Genomic DNA, 25,134 nt, shown 5'->3' with positions numbered 1-25,134 from the left:
TAGTCCATTCTATTTTTTCCGTAATATTCTTACTTCTTTTTACATAGGATACTTTTACTTCTTTTTTTTAATTCATAAGAGAGTTTGTTGGAAACATATTTTCAGAGTAGAGTAAAGCTCCTGGTGGATCAATTCTAAACACAGCTAAATCCTGTGTCAAAATCCTTGCTTATAAATATTCAGATATTGCAGTGTAGACCACTGCGAAGAAGGCAGCCATGATTTAAACTTCCACCTAAGTGTTTGTTTTTCTAATAATATATATGAAATCTCAGTCATCAGAAAACCATTTGATCAGGTGGAAATGAAATGCACAATAAAGCTTATGAAAGAATTCTGTGTCATTAAATTGTGCACTTGCTGCTCCTCTCTGCAGGCAGAAGAGCAGACAAGAATCAGAACGCCCAAAGGAAACGGTGATGTTAGCTGTCCCCATGACCTGGAGGGCTCATTTGGTTGACACATTTGGTTGTGAAGCACCTTGTAAAAGGTCACCTGCCCAACATTAATATTGACCTGTTATGTGATCCAGGAATAACCTTCAATGTGTTAAGGCTCTGAGCTCTGTGGCCTATTTGTTATAGCAGCTATGCTACCCTAATACAAGTGCTTCCAGGACCATACTGTGTGTGTGTGTGTGTGGGTGGGGGGATAGGCTGAAAGCTGGGGTGCATGGGGGAAAGAGTGAGTAAAAATGGCTTGATCAAAATGCAAAAAAGTTAGACTTTAAAGTGTCCTCTGAGAGTTCACTATAAGGCATTCATTTTTTTTCATTTTTATTATCTTCATATAAAGTTTTTTGACAAATGAATGATCCAAATATGCATAGTAGATTTCTTCCTTTGGACTTTGATTATTAAGTGACTTTTGAGGTCTTGACATTTCAAACAAATCCCAAAAGGAAATCTCAAAGCAAGAAATGGCAATCTTAGCCAGGCATGGTGTCTCACACCTGTAATTCCAACTACCTGGAGGGGGCTGAGGCAGGAGATTGTTAAGTTTGGGGCTAGCTTGGACAACTTAGTGATACCTGTCTAAAAAAAAATGCTGGGGGATGTAGCTCAGTCGTAGAGTGCTGTCTAGCAGGCGTGACGTCCTGGGTGGAATCCCACACACACAGAGAGAGAGAGAGAGAGAGAGAGAGAGAGAGAGAGAGAGAGAGAAAGAGAGAAAGGAAAAGAAAGAGAGAGTGAAAGAGAGAGAAAGAAAGAGAGAAAGAGAGAGAAAGAAAGAAAAAGAGAGAGGAAAAGAAAGAGAAAGAGAAAGAGAGAGAAAGAAAGAAAAAGAGAGAGAAAGGAAAAGAAAAAGAGAAAGAAAGAGAGAAAGAGAAAGAAAGAGAAAGGAAAAGAAAGAGAGAGAGAAAGAGAAAGAAAGAAAGGAAAGAGAGAGTGAAAGAGAGAGAAAGAGAAAGAGAGAGAAAGAAAGAAAAAGAAAGGAAAAGAAAGAGAAAGAGAAAGAGAGAAAGAGAAAGAAAAAGGAAAAGAGAGAGAGAGAGAGAGAAAGAAAGAGAAAGGAAAAGAAAGAGAGAGTGAAAGAGAGAGAAAGAAAGAGAGAGAGAGAAAGAAAAAGAGAGAAAGGAAAAGAAAGAGAAAGAGAAAGAGAGAGAAAGAGAAAGAAAGAAAGAGAAAGAAAGAGAAAGGAAAAGAAAGAGAGAGAGAAAGAAAGAGAAAGGAAAGAAAGAAAGAGAGAGTGAAAGAGAGAGAAAGAAAGAGAGAAAGAGAGAGAAAGAAAGAAAAAGAGAGAAAGGAAAAGAAAGAGAAAGAGAGAGAAAGAAAGAAAAAGAGAGAAAGGAAAAGAAAGAGAAAGAGAAAGAAAGAGAGAAAGAGAAAGAAAGAGAAAGAAAGAGAAAGGAAAAGAAAGAGAGAAAGAGAAAGAAAGAGAGAAAGGAAAAGAAAGAGAAAGAGAACGAGAGAGAAAGAGAAAGAAAGAAAGAAAAAGAAAGAGAAAGGAAAAGAAAGAGAGAGAAAGAAAGAAAGAAAGAAAGGAAAAGAAAGAGAAAGAGAAAGAGAAAGAAAGAAAAAGAAAGAGAAAGGAAAGAGAGAGAGAGAGAGAGAGAGAGAGAAAGAAAGAAAGAAAGAAAGAAAGAAAGAAAGAAAGAAAAGGAAGCAAAAGGCCATCCTATTCCTGGAATGACTTTACCATTTCAGTTTATCAGTATTTTTTGTTCTTTCAGTAGGACTCCTCTGCTACTGAACAGAGATGTGGGTAATCAGGAGTGCTTCAGACTGTGAAACGTTAATTTTTAGAGCAGCTGGGAAAGTCAGTGAGCCAGATTTAATACTGCCAGACTGGTGTGAGAAAAAAGGTAGAGACAGCTTCTGTGTCACAATGAGGAACCAAATTCAATTTCTGTGCACAAATCAGCCCGGCCAGGTTATATCTGAAAGGAATTCAGCTGTGGGCAAACACAAAAATATGGTGATGCTACCAAAGTTTAAATTAGAACCATTCTGTTCAGAATATTGAAAGGTCATTTGTACAGGAATTGTTAGCAAACCCTTAAAGCCAAAAACATTTTATCACAAATTCTTTCTGTGTGCTTGGGATTTTAACAAGGACCTTGTACATGCTAGGCAAGAGCTTACCACTGAGCTATATCCCAGACTCAAATTCTCTTTTTTCCCCCCCTTTAAACCAGTTTGACCATTTCAATCAGTCATTTAATTAAACTGGTTGATGATTTTTAATAGTTGAGACTGATGATGGTCAATAAATGAGATTTATGCCTCGTGATTTTTCTAGACAACACTACGGCAACAGTTTAATTCTAATAAGGTAAGAAATGTAGAATAAGCAAGATTGGGAGGTTATTTGACAGAGCATGGTGCAAGTGCAGATGGCAAGAACCATCATTCAGTTAGGCTGCACCTGCAAGAAGCTTCGAAACTCTCCTTGAATACGCTCATGCACGGGGGTGAGTGTTAGGACCACGTCTTAAGGTGTGTCGTCATCATGAAGTGAGCTCCATTACAGGAAAATGCTGAAAGAGGGATCTGGGCAAGGAGGATGAAGTACCTGATTTGGAATCTTTGAATACGGATACAACGTGACGTAAGAAATTGGTGAGCTGTTCGGCACTCTTTGAATTTTGATTTTTGGGTGTGATGTCTTCATGGCACCAAAGTGGACCGAATGCCCTTGAACAAAACACACAAGATATCAAAAATATAATTTTCACTTCGCATTTTAAAAAGTATACATGAAGCTCTGACTTCAAAGACGCACTATACTTCTGAAAACTTCATAATTTGGGGGTACATTTCAAGTTTGGGGAGACAAACTTTTTGATGTTTTAAATTAAATTTATTCACAAAATGAAACTCTCTTCTTTTGCCATAATGGTGCAGGCATATTACAAGTGCTATTATTGATATATTGAATAAATTAATATAAAATACTAAATAAAATGTAGCTTTAGACACAGACTTGCTATTCACATCATAGCCTTTGCAGAGATGAGGAGTTCATGAAGACCACATCAAATTGCCAGGACATAGCATTCATTGTCTACTTGGTTTTCAACAGTAAGAATCAAGAGAGCCAGGTGAGAGAACTTCAGACGACTGCCTTTCTCAACATGCGGTATTGTCAGATGGTAAGTGGTGACGACACCTGTTCTCTCTACGGATCGTCCAGGTCTCTGAAGCACCCTGTATGTAGGGCCTTTTCCTAAGCTTCCTGCACATTATATCCCACAATAAGCTGAGAGTCATGCAGAAGAACCTGAATTACTGAGGAAAGAAAATGCTCTTTTTGCATTGTTTGCATTAACTGATGAAAGAAGGAAAACTCATGTGAGATGCTGTATAACATGGATACAAACTAGATTTCCAGGACTTAACTCACTGTGAAAGGAGAGTGCACCTCCAGGTCACAGGTGCATGCCTTTATACAAACACTGGACCTCAGGCTGCTAGAAATTCTGAAGTCTTACAAGTGAAAGGGTTAATTAGAAGAGCCAGAAGACCTGAAAAAACAGGACCACTTATAGTTTTCCTTGATTTGGCTTTATGATTAGTTTGAGTCCTTTCCCATCCTGCTTCCTAGTTTCTTATTTCTGACTCCCAATTACAAATGACTTTTTGGACCAGATAAGCCGACAGTGATTCCCTCACCAGCTGCTTCTGGGTCATTTGTGGTCAATATCATTGGTTTCCAGAGTGAAGATCTTTGCCAAGTCTTAGAACTCCCAGATCCTGGCAGCCCTGATACGTGACTAAAGTCAAGCCTGCAGCTACCATCTCCGGCCTCCTCTGCTGCACTATGGTTCTAAACTGGAAATCTCCCTGCCCATCAATCATCAGATCAGTGGGATCAGGGACAACCTCTACTAGCGTCTGCCTTTTACAGAGACTCTGGCAGAAGCAAATTGGAAGAGAAAATAGGACTTTGTTAGAACTCCAGGATCACATTTCCATCTGTGTGGTTTAAAGGGCTGACACTTTTCAAATGGTTGACCTGAAAATAGCAGCATGACTCCTGACCCCCCACTACCTGGTCGTCAGGAACTCAATGAGCTTGTTTGCCTTCTCATCTGCGTCAGCAGCTGTGTCCACATCTTCTACCTCTTGTGTCATCTGTGGGAGGTTCCCACTGCTGCCTCCCAGGCTAATGCTGGAGGAAGTAGAACTGGAGCTCAGGCCTGAGTCTGGCACCGGGGAGGACTGGTCCTCTCGCAGGAAGTCAAAGCCACCTGGAGGGAGAAAAAGTTTAAGGAGGGAAGTGTTAGGCTGGGTGTTGTCAGCATGCTTAATGAGGACTGGGGGTGAACACGAACAGGTGTGACGCTATTTAAATTTGGGGGAGAGAACACTTGATTCGGGCTAGCCTATGATTAAACAACGGTGATCGGTTTTCTTTGCATATGGGATCAGTTGTACTGCTGTGTAAAGGAGTGTACACTTGGGAATAGGGGTGATCTGCCATTTTCCACTCTGGTGTGTGCGTGTTTCATGCATATAGAGGCCAGGCCAAGGAACGGTTCAACTATAACAATGGGTCAACTAAGAAAGGTACTATCAGCACATTATTCCGATATTAAGACTAATTAAAACATGCAAAGTGATGCCCTTTTTGAAGATAATGGTCACTTTCACTAATGAACAAGTTATATTTAATATTTTTAAGTAAATGTGCCTAGATTTTTGAATATTGTGTGTGTGTTTATTTTGGTGCTGAGGACTGAACCAAGGACCTCACAAATGTTAAGTGCTGGAGCTGAAGAAATAGCTCATTTTGGAGAGCGCTCGCCTAGCATGCGCAAGAACTACGGTTCGAATCCCCAGCCCTTCAGGTGGGGGAAAAAAACAACAACAACAACAAAAAAAACAACAAATGTTAAGTGCATGCTCTACCACGGAGCTACTGCCTCCAGTCACCTATGAATATATTTAATAAACTATATTGCATGATATTCAAAGAAATGTGATATAAGTGAATAGTATGTTCTTTTCACTATGTATTTGGTTAACACTTATACCTCTCTGGCTGTGTGGGTCTGGAAAAAAAGAAAGTACACATGCAACCATTCCCCTGTCCTCTTTTAATAATTATAAAAAGTACATAGTCTGATTGTGTCTGATGAGTATGCTGAAATAGAACGAGCAGTACTGGTTTGGAATAGCATCTCTGCAGCATACCCTAAGAGTTTGCGTAATCCTGTGTACCTTAGTTTTCTTTATAACACGGTGGACAATATTACCCAGTGTTTAGTGTGGGTTTGACAGCAGCTATGGTTGAAACTAGATGCAAAATAACGATTCATAAAAAGAGGACATTTCCCACACCGTGTAAACCCATTCCTATGTGTGACAGAGCCAATCATTTTGGTTATCAGTTGTTTGTCTTGCCTATGGATACCGTGTGCATTTTGTTTTTGGTAAATCCCTAAATCATTTTATAGCACATCACTGATACAATGAATGCAAAACTGATGTACTCAGAGATATGAGACTTCAGAGACTACAATTTTCTCAGCCTGTCTATATACTTCATGGACTACATCTTTATCCACAGAAGTCTGAACAAGTAGAACTCTTCAGATTCTTTTAATGAAACATCTGTCATAAAGAATTCTGTGTCTCTCAGAGGTTGATAGGATGTTTTCAATTAAGTGTGACTTGGCTCAAAATATAGAGCTTAAACTAAGGCCCACTGGGGCTTTATATCTCAGAATTAATGATGACTTCGTATTTGTTTTCCTAAAAAATGTTAACCTCTATTAGAAGACAAGACAGTGCTGAATACAAGAGGTGAAATAAAAGTACATCCTATTCAAGGTAATGAAGAAAGAACCTGGTGAAGGGAGACACCACAGCATGCCTGGTGCCAATGTAGTGTGTAAAGTAGCATCTGAACTCTGTCGGTAATATTCCTCGTTATTTTAAGATATTTCAAACATTACTGTTCTAAATGAAGATCACTCCCCAACCCTTTTGGGAAAGTTTTCATGACCAGCTTCAACCATTGACCTTCATGGTGAAAATCTTTCTATGGCTTGACAGGGCAGGGTGATTTCTTAGACTTTCTGTTTCCATCCTATGAAGAAATTTTTGGTTTCAGAACAGCAATAGTTTTTATAGACTCCCATTAAATTGTGCCTTCTAGAAAACAGTTATTCAGTAAAATGGAAATTCCTTCAGGAGAACAACTTACACACTTGGGACCTGGCCATGACCTATTTGCAGGCAGACTGTCCTATCTGCAATGTTCTTGATGGATGTTTTTCACCCTGAATATTTAAATTCAATGCAGCAATAGGAACACATTCAATAAGAGCAGCAATCTTAACAAGGAAAAATAAAGTTAAAAACATTTAATAATGAGGAAGGTTTCTGAGAGGCAAGTTCACATTAAGTGAAACGGTGCACACTTACTGGACTTTTATCACTTAGAAAGTTGGAAGCAATAGCACAAGAGAAGCAAACTTGGGCTCCACTGACACCCTCCACTATCTTGCCATTTGTGACTCTGTCTCAGGATGCCGGCTGCTCCTCCTCCTTACCTGTATAGAGATATTCCGGTTGGTAAGCTGGCTGGACGGTTAGTGTCTTAGCTTCACCCATCTCGCGGGTCTGCAGGAGCACAGAAGCAATGGCATGAAAATTGCTATTGCAGGAAAGGGCAATCAAGAGGTGAAGAAGCAATTTTTTGCTGTGTTCAAAGACTTCAGGTCGGTAATGATCCAAACCTGTAACAAAATGGTGGACTCGCTTAGTATAAACAAATGGTAAGCTCCTTTAGATTCCAGGGGTGGTGAGGATTATGACACCTGGGAAGGATACATCAAAAGAATGTTTAGTTTGCTTTATTATTTTTTGGCTTGCCAACCTAAAGAAGTGGGGTTTAAGAAAAATAAACTGCTTTATTCTTAAATAAAATATATTCCCATGAAATGCTGATAAGATGGACTTTTCTTGACCTCTTTGTAGTTTTAGCACCTGACATGGTTTGCATTCCTCCTTGCTGAGATATTCTCTTCCTTGGATCTATGTTATGGAAGGATCCTACTTTTACTTGTTTAACTCATCTTGTGGATGGCTCCTCTTCCCATTTTGCTCTACTACTTGAGTACCTGAAGCTCAGTGCTTGGCTTGCTGTGGTCTATACTGTCTCTCCCTTTCCACTGACCTTCTCTCATTGCTTTAAATTTACTTCCTCAGACAAACTCCCTCCAAAAAGCCCAAATTATTTTGGATATCATTATAGATGTAGCATTAGTGAGATGCCATTATATTGAGATTGGAGAATTAGGACAATTTCAAACAATGAGTAATAACTGAATAGATGTCACAAAAGGGCAATGAAAAACAGAAGAAACTAAATCTTTCAGAAGTAGGTCATGCTGATGTCAACATGGAAGGAAATCTCTGTGGATTACCTCCACATGTTTTTGACCCTGGTGGCTAGAATTCCCTTTAGATCCAGTCTTACCTAAGAAGACAGCATGGAGTAATAGTGGTAGATGGAGAGCCCAGTCTTCTCTTACACTGTGATCCACCACCATCTCAGTCATAAAAATCACAGCAATATTGCACCTAACCAACAAAAGGAGGAGATTAATGCAACTTCTGAGGAGGGCGGAAATACATCATTAGATCACAATTCGATGCAACCGTTACGGTTTGCTGAAGAATCATGTTAAGAACCTGACTGAAGAGAAACAGAGTTTAACTTTTGACGTAGCACAGAGCCCCACGATGAGAAGAAACATCAGTTATGAGAAGAAACATCAGTTACGTTAGTTACGAAATGGAAAATCTACTAGTAGCAAGGTAATAAAAACTGAGGGATGAAGAAATATTGAAGAGAAGGCCCTTTCTTCAAGTTGCACACAGTTAAAAGTGCATCACAGGATGCACACACATGTCAAAATCACATTGAAAGAAAGTCCAAAGGGCTGCAAGGCAGCTTTGCCCCTTGGTTGATATTTGACTAAGCTGCTGGGGGCCAGCAGACAAGTCAAGCACGGTCCCTCCAACTTGCAAAGGTGGGACCTGGAAGAGGTTTCCCTCTTCTTGTAGGTAGAGAAGTCCAGTCAAAGCCAAGCTGCTGTCTCTCGCCTCCCGTGCACTGTGCTCACCTGTGCAGTGGCCCCCGTGGAGTGATGGTCTCTGGGAGATAGTCAACCAGGGGGGCCCAGCAGCCTCCAGTACACGGCATCGGTAAGGGCTGCGGCTGTTTGGTCTCCGTAATGGTCAACAACCAGCCCGTGTAGGGAGAGATGGGATCATCTTTAGAGCGAGAAAGACAAATGAACTTTATTTTCCACGAGATGTTTCATTTTTTTCTCCTTATTTTTTTTTAGAAAGAATCTTACAAATACATGCTTGTAAAAATAACTTTCTAATTACTCAATTTGGTGAGTATGAATTACATGATCAAATGGGTTAGAATTACTTGATTGGGTAATTACTTGATTAGTTATTACTTGATAACTACACTTATTCATTTTAGGGCAAAGAAAAAACACAGATAAAAATAAAAATGTGAAATCATGTTAATTTCCATGACTGTGAAAATTTCCTTTTCCTCCATTTCCCCCATCTCAGTGAAATGCACTTCCATGTTTCCAGTTTGGTCAGGACAAGAGCCTTACAGTCATCTCTGGCTGCCTCTCACCTCCCACATTCGGCTCACAATCATGGTGATGACCACGGTAATCATAACGACAACGACAACATTCGCCACTAACACAGACTGCTGTGCACACAACAAATTAATAGTCCAATGATATTATTGTCCCCATTTTAGGGAGGAAAAACTGAGGACAATCATTATCAATAAGTTCAGTGCTCTGCCTTCAAAAACGTGTCCAGCGTCCTCCTATCACTGTTCCTCACCCCCTCACTGAGTCCAGCCCCTCCTCTCTCACAGCGGCTCTCCACGTCTCCCTGCTCCCATTCTTGTCCCTCTGCACGCTGTCCCTCAGAGCAGCCACAGTCATCCTTTCATAGCCCCTCTGGTCGCAGCTCTTACCCTGCTCAACACTCGCTAGTGGCTCCCTTAGTACACTCAGAATGAAAGCAGAATCCACACCACTGCCTTTAAGGCCTTACATGGTGTCCCCTTGTTCTTCTCCCTGGGCTGATCTCCTGCCACTGTCCCTCGGCCCATTCCACCCCAGTCATCCCGGCTTCCCCCGCGTCTGAGAGAAGGCCGGCCTCAGGACTCAGGTCTGTTCCTCCCCATGGCTGGAATGCTCTTCGCCAGACAGCCGGCTGGCTCGATGCTTGACTCCAGCTTATCACAGAGAGCCTCCCTGACCGCTTCCTACCCTCACTGCTTCTGTTTCCTCCCTGGGCCCGGATCCCCCATTTACCAGCACTGCCCGCCTCTGCTGACTCCCATGTATGCTCCAGGAGAGTGGAGACCCTCTGTGCCTTGCTCCTTGTTATTTCCCTTATTCCTACATTTTGTCTGGCATGCAGTCAGGGATCCGAAAATATATGCTGAATGAATGAATGACCTTCATCAATGATATATTTCAGGTAAGCACAGAAACAAATGTCATGGAGGTATTTTTTATTATTTTCTCAGAATAGGCTCTTGGCATTCAAGACAAGCTATTCCACTGGGGTGGGGGGCACCCAATACCAGCCCAGGAATATGATTTCAGCAATTTGGCTCAATGACAAGACACTCTGAGCAATGTGTCGTTAGGCAAGTTCATCATTACACAATCCTAGATGGTATAGTCTACTACACACTGAGGCTATATGATACAGCCACCATTGGGTATGTGGTCTGTCACTGATCAAAATTATGTGGTGCATGAAATGGTGTGGTCCGTCATTATGAGGTGCACAACTGTGGTTGACTCAATGCTGCTGGTCTAGAGTAGGATAGTGGCTTAACAGGTAGCAGACCTGGTGAAGGGGATCCTTCCTATTGTGACAACTGAGGCTCCCAACAAGAACAGGCACTACAATCAAGAATACCCTACTTCTTCAGGATGTGAGCCAAGGGAGTTTTGTGGGGAAGGTCAGGAAGTAATTGCTAGCTCTTTCTGACACACCCATGAAAGAGCATCTGGGACTTTAGAATGCTATGTTGTGAAATTTTTGACACAATAATTTTGGTCTACAAAAAACTTGAGGCAGGAGCAATAGTAACTTACCTTAGTTGTAACTCTCAGTATATCATCAACAGAGTATCTCACTTTCAGTAAATTAACTTCCTGGATGACTGTCCAGGATAAGTAAGTTTCAAAATGCACTTTTATGTGAGTGGATATTCTTTAATAAAACTCGAAAGAAGAGCATAAAAAGGAGAGTACTGAAGGGTTAAACTTGTGAGACTGCTATTAGAAAGGATATACTATGCTTAGTTTCCAGATGTCCTTAGATATATAGCCAATCAGCAAAAATGTGCTGGATTACAGTGGCTTAAAATTGGTTTTCTGCAGTTAGATCTAAAACATAATCACTTACCTGATACCCAGTTTAATTATTTATACCCTTATTAAAAACCCAGATTCACTAGTATATAAACTTGAAAGTAATCCAGATATTTAGAAATATTCTAGAAAAATATTATGTAATAATGATAGAAAACTTTTGTAGTTCTAGGTCTACCTCAGTTTTCCTGTTCCTTTTACCCAAGGGGGTACAGATTTTGTTTTGTAATATAAAGCACCTTTTGGAAAAACCCAGATTATGAAACAGTGGGCCACTCTGTCTCCCTTAAGCCCTTCTTGAGCCGTCCTACCTCTACTGATTCTTGGAGAATTCAGGGAGGCAGGAGCCAACACTTAGTGTATCAGACACCTGGCCATCAGTTTTGGGATTAAGTCTACCAACCTTTCTCTACCTTGTGGCATGTTCTATGTACAAAATTATGTAGCTAAAGTCAAAAAATATATCAATGAGGTCCCAGTTACCAAGGTCCTGAGAGTATTTGTGTCCCACTGGACACACTGCTTCCTATAAGCCAACCAGAGTAGAGTACTATTGCGTGAACACTCTGGGGAGGGATCTTAATATACACTTTCTGGGCTTCCTGTGATGAATATCTGTCTGGGTAGCTTGATTTCATTTTCTCTTATAATAAATAAGAGAACATATAAGCTCTCAGTGCCCAAACTTCATGCCACAAAACTGGTCAATAACATTAATCACGTAAATGATACTTTGACACACAATTGAATTCAAATTCTGTACCAAAATTATTTCACCATTAAAATGTTATTCAAATCTTTAGTAAAAGGCAAAAGATTTACATGATCTGAAGAGCTGGTGGGAATGCAAATTGGTGCGACCATTATGGAAAGTGGTATGAAGATTCCTCAGAAAACTTGGAATGGACCCACCATTTGACCCAGCTATCCCACTCCTGGGTTTATACCCAAAGGACTTAAAATCAGCATACTACAGTGATGCGGCCACATCAATGTCTATATCTGCTCAAATTCACAATAGCTAAACTGTGGAACCAACCTAGGTGCCCTTCAAGAGATGAATGGATTAAAAAAATGTGGTATATATACATAATGGAATATTATTCAGCTTTAAAGAAGAATGAAATTATGGCATTTGCTGGTAAATGGATGGAGCTGGAGAATCTCATTTTAATTGAAATAAGCCAATCCCAAAGAGCCAAAGGCCAAATGTTTTCTCTGAGATGTGGATGCTAATTCACAGTAAGGGAATTACTAGGGAAGACTAGGGAAGAATAGAGTTACTTTAGATTAGGTAAAGGGGAGTAAAGGGAGGGGAGGGGCTATAGGTATAGAAAGGGTAGTAGAATGAATCTGACATTATTTGAATCTTACATTATTACCCTATGTAATACATGACTACATGACTGGTGTGATTTTACATCATGTCCAACCAGAAGAATGAGAAATTACACTCCATACATGTATGATGTGTCAAAGTGCATTCTACCATCATGTATAACTAATTAGAGCAAATTTAAAATACAAAAACAAAATCAATTAAATAAAAAATTTTGTTTTTACACACACAAAAGAAAAAGAGAAGTGTTTTTCATGTTGGTAAAATTAATTTGTGAACATTGCTAGGTGAAATAGAAGCCATATGATAGTATTTGATTTCTTTTTATGTCCTATCTGAATTCAGTTTTTTCATAAATACTTCCACGATTTATTTTTGGTTTTGCCCCTAAAGTCAGTGTCTGAGTTAATATGTATAAAATGACATATTATCCTATTTTATACAATGAACTCTCAGAAATCCTCTATTTTAATGAACATAAACAATTTGAAGTTTTAATACCAGAGGACTCTAAAGCTATAATTTCAAAATGATTGTTATTTATTATAGTATTTCTACCAAAGTCTATGTATTTCACCCAAAACATAGAGATACACTTCAAAAGAAGTCAAATGACCAAAGTATAGCATGTTTCCTCATGTAAAACCCACTATCACAGAGTGGTAGGTTTAGTTATATCATGCCTGTCAAATTCTGGAGGAGTTGGCATTAGACTCCTTAATCTCTTCATGATGCAATTTTTCTGTCCTCAGATTTTGAGTTGGTGAATACTGCCACAGTAAACCAGACTTCCCTGAACCCACGACTTTATTTCTCTATAACTACCTTCCCCTCATCTGTAAAATCTGGTCCTGTATAGAATTAATGTCAGTGGCCTACGGTCCCAGATCCAACTGTTCAGTGTTTGATGGTGCAGTCGCATGATGGGACACAGTAAAGAAGAAAAATATAAAAAGCTTTATTTTACCACTTATTGATAGTTCTAGTTAAAGGTTTTTATAGGGGCACAGCTGAAACTTAGCCTAAATGAGACCAATCACACTGCATTAGGAAGTAAAGCAAGGGCAGTCGACTATACATTACCCACAGAAACAAAGCAATTCAAGGAACAACTATAAAGTCCCTATACACTGACAATGAACCCTACTCATGAAATATCACCATACTTATGATTTCTATTCAAATAGAAAAATAAATTCCACAGATAGCGCACTGATTCCCCTAGTATACCAAGTGACACTGGGAATGTTTCTTGGTTCCAATATTTCTGTAACTCATGACCAACTTATACTCTACACCTGGCCTGTATCAACACAAGTTCTCTAGGTCTTACAAATAAAATCAATGAATGCAATGACATTTCTGGTTTAGCCAATTGCCCAAGGTACAAGGAAAGTCTCCCAGCTCAGCAAGGTTTACACTTGGTGATTGAGGCCATGCCAGTGGAGAATTCCATGTGAAAACAGATCCCATCCTGCAGGAGCACACTCCCACAGCTTAAAGGTTAAATCTAGTCCCAAGATAGATTGAAAAGCTGCATTGCAAAAATCATCTTCTAAAGGGACAATTTCTTGCTGCCCTTTCCCCGACTCTGGGTCATCAATAATAAAAAATGCCAAGAATATAAAAATATGAGATTGGGTAACAATTTGAAATTTTATAATTTTGATTTCTCCACTGTTTGGCTTGGGGTTCATTTGTATTTTGTACATTTAAGGTGTGAACTATGGTCATCTGCATAGTTAGATTAAATGATGAATTAATATTTTGGGCCCTTCTTAGTAATTAGGTCAGGAATAATCAAAATGTTCCGTCTGAAAGCCCACAGCCTGGTGGTACTTACTTTTATCTTCATCATACGATCCACCGGAGCTATTGCTGTATCTTGACTCTAGGCGGGTATGGGCTCTGATGACATTACTAAACCTTCAAATACAAGAACAATTTGTTAAGAAACAGTGACATGGGTGTGCATGTGCTGTTGCTCATAGCAGATATGATTATTTAGTGGTTGATTCTTTTGCAGCTGATTCTGATGATGATGCTTTTCTTAAAGGAATATTGTAAAGATTGTACCTAAAACCTTTCTTTTCCCCTTGTATAGGCTGGTAGTCACTTTTGTTCATAAAAATAAGCTCAAATCTTGAAAAGATATTAATTTTATGGCTAATATTTTAACTGAATTAGAAAATCATAACACGTGATTTGAAAGAAAATTAGGAAAATGGGCCCATTGTTAATGTAACCCCATATTCACAAAACATGATACGAGGTAAGCGATCAACAATATTTGCTAAGTGAATGAACAAGAGAAAGTGGGTAGAATTGGAAGTACTCAAAATAGTTTCAGAACAAATCTTGTGCTATAACCAATTTAAAGCTTCCCTTAATATAGTCTGAGAATTTTTAGGAAAAGGTACTAGAGTGTATAAGACAAATCATAGAATCAGAGGGACTCTTCTCTCTGGTTTCTTTGGTGGCTTGTTGAAGTAACCAAAAGAAAAACAATAGTTGAAGTCTGGAACTTCAAACACAACATCTTATTTGATTTGGCTCCCTTGCTTTTGAGATACATATTATTGACTTACAAATAAGGAAATGGAGGCCAAGTGAGGTTACACAAGTGGCCAACCACAGGAAGGTGGCAGTGCAGGGACATCTGAGGGTCAAGATGCCTCCGAGGGGGCAGGAATGTTTTCTTAAGACTGAGTTTCTGTTTGAGGTGATGGATATGCCCATTTCCTTGTCCTGATCATTATACATGGTATACATGGATTGGAACATCATGCTGCACTCCAGAAATATAAATAATTACTATGTGTCAATTAATAATAAAAATATATTTAAAAAAAAACAGTTCTCACTCACTAGCTCTGTGACTGCAGCCAAGACCTTTGCCTCTTTGGGAACTTTGTTTCCATAATTGCTAAAATGAAATGATAATGGCATTTTTATCTTTTGTTTTATTGGGGCTATTGTGGGCAATCAAAAATATGACACGAGACTGTGAGACACTCTCTAGATGTAACATGTTATTATGCTTCCCCTTGGATTTCTAGAATTTCCTTGTCTTGGCAGGGGACCAAAAACATTCAAATCAAGAGCTTATTTATCATCCCAAAATGACGGGGCAAGGGCGTGGCAGGGGAAGTAAGGGTAAAATAAGGGCAAAATGGTGTGTATGCACACTCGTGTGTGTGTTCTTTTGATTTTTGAGTGCTGGGGATCAAACCCAAGGCCTCACACAAGCTAGGCAAGTGCTTAACCACTGGCTACATCCGCCAGTCTCAAATGATATGTCTATATTTATTTTACCTAAAAGAATAGACAGCAGATTCTACCCGCTTGACATATACTGCCAAAGCAAAGAACTAAGGCTAAGTTTAAAAAAGGCAGAAAAGGGCTCGGGGTGTAGCTCTGTTGGTAGTCTGCCTGCAGTACTGACTGGTGTTCTGACCTGAGAGAGAGCAGATGAATTTCCCTCTGGAACACTGGAAGGTGCAGGGGGTAGCCATCCTTACGGGTGTGAAGAAACAGGAAGGGCTAAGGAAAATGCACTGGATGTGCCACTAAATGTATACCTTCTCCCAGGTGTAAAACCTCAGAATATTCCAATAGTTTGGATCTGCTGGGTTGCAGAAATGCAATGGACTGTAATTACTTTGGTTTTATTCACTTAGATATTTGCAACAGCCTTTTGCCTCTTCCTGATGCTGTCACATATTCCTCAGTAACTAAAACATTATTAACTGTCCTATCTTTGGGGCTATTACTTTGTGAATCCATGAGAGAATATCTAGGACACCTGCTTTGTTCTGTATAAATTAGGCCACAAAACAGTCTAAATCACATGGGTACTTCTGACATTAGGTAAGTGACAGACATATCACCTTCTGACGAAGTTCCTTAATCATGTGTATGCTGATAAATGTGATGTTATAAAAAGTGAATGCTGAGCCCAGTCATCATTCAGCAAGGGACAAAAGTAGGTTGGTGAAATTATTCCACACCTGGAGATTTCTGCAGGGTGGAGAGTGGCTACTGATAAACTTTGATGTACAGTATGCAGGGTTTAGAACAGTGTTCTGGAGGGCCTGGCAGGGAAGATTTAAAGAGATGGCAGTGCTTCTCTCTTCCTTTTTGAGGTAGGTATAAAGGGACCTTATGTAGGGTGAAGGGGAGAAGCAAGCCCCTTCTAGACTGTTCTCTTGACTGAAGCCACAGTGTAGCAAAGGTATGCTGGGCAAAAGAAGAGTAAAACCTGACTCCCAAGAGAGGAATCTGCTACAACCCTTTGCCTTCCTGGGTTAATGAAACTAATTTGGGGTTTGGGTCACAGAGGAATTTGAAGGATTAAGCAGACTGATTAGTCCTTCCACATCAAAGGTTCATATCTTAAAATACAAACCATGAAAATAGCCTGATTAGAGAAACACTAGAAGGATGAAATGTTTCCCTAAGTTTTATCTTGCTGACTTGGCTCAAATTAACACTTAGGTAGCTGTATTAATAATATATCAATGTATGCTAATGCATTATCAATTAGGGCTGGGTTGTAGTTCAGGGACAGAGTGTGTGTTTAGCCTGCATGAGGCCCTGGGTTTGATTCTGTAGTTTTTTTTTTTTTTTTTTTTTCTCATTTGAGCGGCCGGGGATTTGAACCGCGGTCCTTGCGCATGCTAGGCGAGCACTCTCCAAACGGAGCTATTTTTTCAGCTCCCCTGGGTTTGATTCTCAGCAGCAAAACAAAAACACTCAACCAAACCACTATCAATTTAGTTACAGATTATCTAATCTCTGTGCTGGTATCAACATAGCTCATAAAATAAACACACAAACACACACACGCACACAACACATAATTGAAGTTTGTTTCTTTAGCTCCCTATGAAAAATCCTTTCAAGAAACTACAAATTTATAAATAGGCCCTTATTAAGGGTGGTTGTATTAAAGTTGTATTAAAAATATTTAGGAAGATTGCTTTTAATATTTAAAAAATGTTATAAAATTCAATTTTAATAATAGTATATGCTAATTTTGGTGTCTAGTAAAGCAAACTACATGATAAATCTTTCTTGGAGCAATTTCTGTTAGTAATTTCTGGTGAATGGTTTCTTTTGTGAAAAAAAATACTGAAAAGTTATAAAATTTGCTACCTTTTTCTATTTTTTTTTTTTTTTTACTTTGGCTATTGGGGATCTTAGGGTTAGGTTAATGTTAACTTGTACCTTTTCTTAGGATTTAAAAAATTATTTATTTTTAGTGCATATAGTTATATATATTAGAGGGGCTTTAGTCAGGACTTTTTTTTTTCCCTCTGGTACTGGGGATGGAACCCAGGGGTGCTTTACCTCTGAGCCAAATCCCCAGTCCATTTTTTATTTGTTTTGGTTTTGTTTTTGAGACAGGGTCTTGCTAATTTGCTTAGGGCCTAGGTTAATTGCTGAGGCTGTCTTTGAACTTGGGATACTCCTACCTCAGCCTCCTAAATTGCTGGGATTACAGGGTTGTGCCACTTTACCAGGCTAGACAAACTTTCTTAAAGATACTCTCTGATCTTGATACTATACAGATAACTAGCTTCTTTATTTTAAGAGCCACCACAATAAAACTCAGACACTCAGATCACTGGACCTAAAGAGGTCTTTTTTTGTAATGAGATGTTAATATATGAAAATATATCATTTTTCTATCCAAAATAAATTTAAGATGGGAAACTCAGACTAGAAGATAAATGATTAAGAATTTACATAACAGCTAGAAAGTAGAAATATCTTTAGAGAAATATTGTGCTTTCTACCCTGAGGCAAAGAAGGCACTAATAAATATGGATTACAAATGCTAATTACTAGTTTGTTACTGTCACTGATGAATGGAATATGAAAACTTTCATGCGTTTTGCAGAAAGACAAGTCTCTAGTGGAAAGCTGTGAAGGACAAGGTCTGTACCTCATGATCCACTGGGTTTGGACTTGGGCTGAAGCAAAGTCCGTACAGATGAGCATCTGCTCAAAGGCGACTCAGGGTCCCATCCCAGAGAGGTGCGTTTGGGGCTAAGTGAACTATTTTCTTTATTTGATCCATTACATTTTCTTCAATTTGAATCTGTATTCCGTCCTCACTATTCCTTTTTAAGTGAAAGGGCTGCTTTATCACTTTTCATATGCTCAATTGAAGGAGTTCAACACCATGAAGGTCTTCCTCGTTCTTATTTTTTAATCTGAGTCCTGTCTATCTCTCCTGGTTTTTCTCCCTGCTCTTCACAATATGCAGGGAGGAGCAATTCATATTTTATTTACCCACGAGTAGTTCACAGGCATGGGAAGACAGGTGTGTAGGTGAGAGAAATACCACCTAGGTGGACATGATGGGATGGAGACTATGCCTAGCAGGAAAAGACAGCGTTCTTGGCCAACTGAGATGTTATCACAGTAAAAGTAAAGTAAGGATAAAAGAAGAATGATTACTACTATGGTTTGAATGTTTGTCCCCCTAAACTCATAAGAATTTAATTACCAAAGTCTTATGTAAATGGCATTAAGAGACTGAAACTTAATCCCACTGTGGTGTAGGGTCCTTGGAAAACAATTAGATTAGTCAAGGTGATAACAGTGGAGCCCTCATGGTTGAATCCTGGGAGCTGAATAAGGAGAGACAGAGACCAGACAGACAGATGTGCTCCTGCCATAATGTGATACAGCTGACGGGGGCCACTGTCAGAAACCTGTCTTACGTGGTTTGGGCTTCTAGCCTCCAAACCTGAGCTAAATAAACTTCTTTACCTTGTGAGTTAGCCTGCCTCTATTATTTCCTTATAGTAACAAAAAGCTGATAGATAGAATATTTTGTAAAACTCACCTGAAGACTCTAAGAAATCATTCAATAATCAGATTAAAAAATTTCACATGGCAAATCCCCTATAATTCCAGATGGTCTTACCCACTAGCAGAATGACTGATGGTTTTTATGAAGCCCTGAGGTAAGTGGGATTCGGTTACTAGAATAGTCCCCTTTTATCTTTCTCTTCTGACTTTGTATAGGAAAAAATTGTTATCTTCAGGGGTATGCAGGACAGAATTGGAAAGTTAGTCTGTGTTCCTAAAGATAAAGGAGGACTTCACTGTGTATGTGAAATTTAGGACACCTCACAATTGTTACTGATGCCTTTGTGCAGGCTATTGCTGAAAGTTATGTTGGATATTAAGCCAGATTTGTGCACCAACCTTTCATCAGATTCTTTTAATATCTTGCTTTCCTCGGCGTCTGGGAAACTGTCCTGGCCAGCAACCACTGTATTGCTGCTGGACGTTGTTCCTGCAGATGGGATTAGAAGAAAGACGCTTAGAAATGGATGCATGCAAAGGGGTCAAACTCAAGTCTCAGTTCATTTTAAGAATGGATTTCCTGTAAAAATCCCTCTTTGAAAGATCCCTTACATCTTTTGCACAATCTCAGACATTCTAAACAACCTTTCAGCGGGCACCACTGAAACAGGAGAATCCTAGACATCTGTTATGGTCAAACCAGATTCCTTCACTCCCTTGTAAAGTGAGGCTACAACATTCTTGGAACCTATTCTTCCTGGCCACTTAGTAATGAGCTTATTTATAGCGGCTGGCCCTGCTGTTGATGCTTTAGTGTTTCTGGAGTTATTTGGCCAATGCTAGTGAAGCAAGTTCAAGTAGCCAGAGTTTCTGATTCCTAAGCTAATACTTCTCTGCAAGAACACTGCTCTGGTAGCGACGAGTGGGCAGAGAGGGCATGGGACTTCAGGGGAGGAGGAGAGCACATGTCTCATGAAATGATGCTGATACCTATTTATTGAAAGAGATAACACAGGTTGAGTATCCTTATCCAAAATGCTTGGAACCAGAATTATTTCCAAATTTGGATTTTAAGATTTTAGAATATTTGTGTACACGCAGTAAGATATCATGGGACTAAGGCTCCAGTCCAAACATGAAATTCATTTATGTTTCATATATCTTATACACACAGTCTAATTTTACACATTTTAAGTAATTTTTATATCAGAAACAAACTTCATATACAGTGAACCATCAGACCTGTGGCCTCACGTCAGTGCTCAAAAAGTTTCAGATGAAACAGTATTTTGGATTTTGGATTTTTGGATTAGGTTTGTACAACCTGTACTGTTTAGGGCATTTTAGTTAAGCCTGGGACAATATTAGCAAACAGGAATCCCACAGATACAAGTAGGAAGGTCCAGAAATGAGACTCCTAAGAGCGACTTCAGGGCTCTTCTTGAAATCAGCCTAAAGTAAAAAGCTCCATGGTAATTCTTACAAAATAATTTCATTTATCCAATTAATACCTAGAGTCTCAGTTAGCTATTTTCAAGTCATCTCTTAAGTGAGTGTATGTACAGGAATAAGAAAAAGTAACAGACACATATTCATACCCTTCTAGAGATTCACCGAAAGAAAAATCCAGAGACCTATTACAAGACGCCTGCCTGGGTCCCTCGTCCTTACCGGAAGCGGCTGCAGAGGCCTTGCTGCTGGCGGTGAAGCGGTAGAAGGGCGGGTTGTCACAGTGCTGGACGATGGGGTTCACCGGCTCAGTCTGCTGCAGCTCAAAAAGAAGTTCTTCCATGGTTTGAATGGTGTTATTACGGCACAAGTATATCGCCACCTTCTTTATCTGAGAAGAAAATAAACAAGGGATGCTTTCCAGAACTTAGTCCACAAGAGTGCCAGGCTGGTAACCCACATCGCCATTCAGGAGCACCCTCCCGAGGTGATCTTTGCGCTTTCCCAGGCTGATCCAGGTGGGATTAGAATTCACCTCGCTGTGCTGGCATGGCTAACAGGCCTGTGTTGTTGAAGGCCTTACCTTTTCCAATGGTTTTATTTTTTAAAGTTACCCTCTGGGCACAATGATTGAATCTAAGCTAACAATTTGCCATTAAAGGCCCATTCTCAGAAAGAATTTTATTTATACAAACCGTGGGAAAAAATTGCTAGCTATTTTTGTTTTAAAAGAAATCTAGTCCCTTTCTATTTTTCTCTCCCCTAGAAGCAAATGACTTTTAGCTGGCCTTGAACTTGCTATCCTCCTGCATCACGCTCCAGAATGGCTAGGATTAGAGGCATGTGCCACCATGCCCAGTGTAGTTTAAAATCTTAAAAATAACTCTGGATTCAGAGCTCTGCAATACTGCAGGCCTCACAGTCCAACCGAAGCATCTGTGCTGCTACGAGGCTTATATGATTCAAACTGCAGGAAGAAATAAACTCTCTTGCAAAAGCAACCAGCAACGGAAACTGCCAAGTGAGTTTGTATTTTAAAGTGCTATCCTTCTGTTGATTCCATTACCTTCCAATACAAACAGCAAATATCAGGCATCTTCACTTGGTTCTCTCTCCTATCACCTGAATTTGAAGAGAAAACCCAGGATTCTCTGTATTTTAGTTGTTTCAAGAGCATCCAGTGTCTCTCCCGTGCTAGCACCAATGTTTGTAGAAGGCAACTTTTGGTAACTGTTAGAAAAATATTTGCCCCTTAATTCATAGGTTTGTGTCCCAAGGCTTAGATAGAGCTAGGGGATGACAGTTGTCAATGGCCCACGGCGTCAAAGGGAACTTCTATGCAGTATCAGGAGGAGCTCTCGGGAGGTGAGTGTGACTGGCGAAACTGCACATCTCTATTTTAGTTGGAGGTGGGAGCATATTTTGGTTTGCAAATTGCACGAGGCAGCCCCAGCAGGAATGATACCTCCTGAGAGCCCAAGAGGCACTTACATAGGGGAGGAGCACCGTGTCACTGCTAACCCCACACAGGCTGACCAGGAACTGCAGCGTGATCCTCAGGTTGTTGCTCCATTTCTCGTTGTTGGCTAGAGCATTCCAAGCATTTTCCATTTCTGGTCCAGGAACTTCATCTCCATACTGTAACAAGCAAAATGAAAAACAGTCCTCATGACATGTGTGAAGAACATTTGATGGAAAGTAGTTTTCAAGGTCATAGCCATCTTAAAAATACCAACGGGGGGAAATGTTCGTTCATCAGAAATATGTCATTTTTTTCCAGTGGGGAGTAATTTATAATGCACAAGTCATTCATGTGTAATACCTATGAAAATGAGCTTTAAAAAATATATTAGGCTTCTTATTATTTTTTCAACTGCAGTAAAATATAAATAAAGTTTGCCATCATAACCTTGTTTGTTTTGTGTGTGAGGCTGAGGGCTGAACCCAGGGCTTCACCAAGCTAGGCAAACTCTCTATCAAAGAGCTATACACCCCAACACTCAGCAGAACATTCTTACGTGTGGAGTTTAGTGGCATCAAGTACATTCACACTGCTGTGTAGCCATCACCACCGTCCACTCCTATCTGTGTGGTTTTAAATGACAAATCCCATTTTCCCTGGGATTGCACAAGGGTTCGATCCACCCAAGGCTTTTTCTGAAGGTGGAGCCATATGACTTGAGTTTACCTTGGCTGTCATGTACATGAGGTTATTCAGGACCAGTGAGGTGGCTTCTGGAGAGCCCCAGCCATTTCCTTTCAGCCCATGAGAGGCTGTCACTTCTCCTTCTCGGTCCTTGACTTCGTCCTCCGGGCTGCTGGGGCTCGACCCAGGGAGGAGGAGCCTGCTGTCCACCAGCTCGATGTTGTGCAGCCAGGGCAGCAGGTAGGTGAGCATGATCTGACGGCCATTTGGGTGTGTCGTGGGGAACCGCTGGCTTACCTCTAAAAAGAACCATGGTGGGACCGGATGTTGTTATTCCCTCAAACAAATTAAATGTGAACACCATCTTCATGATTAAACAATTCTTTCCATTTACAAAACCCATTTATATACAGTAGCTCCCCAAGGCCACAAAATCATCAAACCAAAGATTGTCCTCAAACCTGTCGCTCCACATCTGGTGCTCTGTGTGGGAAAGTGGCACCTTGGGGACAGCACAGGCTTGGTAAAAATGGGGTGAGATGGGAGGCCTCAGGAGGTCAAATCCACTGCTAGTGGAAGAGGGCTATTAGAGTGGACAAACAAGGGCCTGGAGGCAGAAGGACATGTGTTTGGGTTCTAGGTTGATGGTATAACAGCTGCCTGGGACTCTAGGTTAGTAATACGACCTCTCTGCTCTCTAGTTTACTCATGTGTACAACGGGGTCCCGTGGGCCCCATGATGGGCTATTGTGAAGACTAGCCGACACAGTCACAGCGTACACAGCACGCTCAGCACAATGCCCGACACCAGCAGGCCCCGGGCCAGTGGTGATTAGGGTTGTTCTGACAGTGAACATCTCTTTCCCATAACCCAGTGACTTACAATGTATCCTCCATGACACATCAATTGCTAAAAAGTGAGATGTGGACCCCCAAGAGGAACAAACTCAGCCTGTGGAGTCTACTTGAAAAGTGCCCAGGACATGGAAGGTCCTGCGAGGGACTGCACTTCACCTTGAGAACTACGTGAACCAAGGTGAGAGCTCCACGTCCAGCCGGGCCATTTCCCCATTATTCTCGCTGTTGGCATTTCTGCATTGCTTCAGTGCCTGCAGCGTTTAATTTTATAATCTGAATAAACAGTCTACAGCGAAAGAAGCATAGCTTTATGTTTAGCAGGAGGCTCTGCAGCTGTCTCCTATTTCTCCTACTACAGAAGAAAGAGTTTTATCCAAAGGGGAAGCTGGTGGGCCTGGTCTCCTGCATGTGATCCAGCGTGACACAACCTCACTGGTAGCACTTGTGGCTGCTGAACAACACAGATACCAGGAATTACACTAAGGTAACACACTGGATCCCCCCAATGGCAACTTTGATCAACTTGGTCCTATTCCTACAATTAAAATTAGTATTTTCTATTTTGAAGAAGAATAATGTACCACAATAATCAGATAGCACAAAGCTGCTGTTTTCCCTGGGTCAAAATTTTCAAAATGTACTTAGTTTCTAAGTTGAGGTATTACATCTGATGCTATGGACTGTGGAGATACAGACTTAGAATCTTTTAAAATGAGTACATTCACTTATTCCCATGTACTGGGCATTTCCTAGTGTAAGCCACCTGGCTAGGCATGACAGAGGCTGCCAAGACTCAACTAGAATCCTGGTTCCTGCTTCTGGGAAGGAGACCCTGAGACAAGCGATGCCAGCAAGTAACTCTAGGGCCAGGGAGAAAGTGACAAATGACTTCAGAAAGACACCAAACTTTGAGGGTTTAGTGGAGGAAAATGGCAGCCGTTTGCAAAGATTCAGGACAGTTTTATGCAGAACTGTTTTAAATTCCACTAGAAAAGACCAATGCTTTGGAGAGGGGGAAAAAATCTGGTCAGAGGAAAAGTACCATTAAAAATACCTATTTTAATTTTAATTTTTGTATATTGACTTACTGATTTATGATTTACTTATTTATTTATTGAGGGCCTCCACGTTGCTGAGGCTGGCCTCAGGAGGTTGGCTTTCGATCCTCCTGCCTCAGCCTCTTGAGAAGATGGGATTACAATCATGTACTGTGGTCCTTGGCAAATAAACAATAGTTATCTTTAAACCTATCTTTTTTTATATGGTATAAAAATCTATAGACTTTGGGTAGCAAGGGTAGTCTTCTAACATAATACATAACCTGGTTATTTATCATGTTTATTGCATTTTGTTTGCTGGACACAAAGTCCAAGTCTAGATCAGCACCTGGGTTGTAGAGATGTTTTTGAAAATAAAATAAAATGGCACAACCATGGGAACAAGTCCTTACTCCTCCCGAAACAATTTAAATAAAATGTGGAATGACATCAGTGGGATGCTACGTGTGTTTCCCAGCTCCTCTGGGAGGGGCCTGAATGACTTGTCTAGCTGCTTGTGAATAATTAGGTCACTTGAAATTACAGGCTATCAGAATCGCACCACAGGGTTTACGACAGTACT

At 40.3% G+C, this 25,134-nt stretch overlaps 1 protein-coding gene across 1 annotated transcript in view; it reads right to left on the bottom strand.

Moving 5' to 3' along the window:
• Positions 1-25,134, bottom strand: part of Fry (FRY microtubule binding protein) — a 243,883-nt gene that overhangs the window by 59,114 nt on the left and 159,635 nt on the right. Inside the window, exons 32-41 of the mRNA XM_047553455.1 lie at positions 22,699-22,955; positions 22,002-22,148; positions 20,733-20,901; positions 19,461-19,551; positions 14,080-14,162; positions 8,582-8,732; positions 7,933-8,036; positions 7,004-7,189; positions 4,495-4,693; positions 3,016-3,137 (exon numbers count right to left, since the gene is read on the bottom strand). Of these exons, the coding sequence (XP_047409411.1) occupies positions 3,016-3,137; positions 4,495-4,693; positions 7,004-7,189; positions 7,933-8,036; positions 8,582-8,732; positions 14,080-14,162; positions 19,461-19,551; positions 20,733-20,901; positions 22,002-22,148; positions 22,699-22,955 (1,509 nt within the window). The remainder of the gene's footprint in view (positions 1-3,015; positions 3,138-4,494; positions 4,694-7,003; positions 7,190-7,932; positions 8,037-8,581; positions 8,733-14,079; positions 14,163-19,460; positions 19,552-20,732; positions 20,902-22,001; positions 22,149-22,698; positions 22,956-25,134) is intronic.

Source organism: Sciurus carolinensis, chromosome 5, assembly GCF_902686445.1.
Source record: "Sciurus carolinensis chromosome 5, mSciCar1.2, whole genome shotgun sequence".
In the NCBI taxonomy this organism is placed as follows: Eukaryota; Metazoa; Chordata; class Mammalia; order Rodentia; family Sciuridae; genus Sciurus; species Sciurus carolinensis.
The sequence above is the reverse complement of the archived record's forward strand: the minus strand, read 5'-3'. Positions and strand labels throughout refer to the sequence as shown.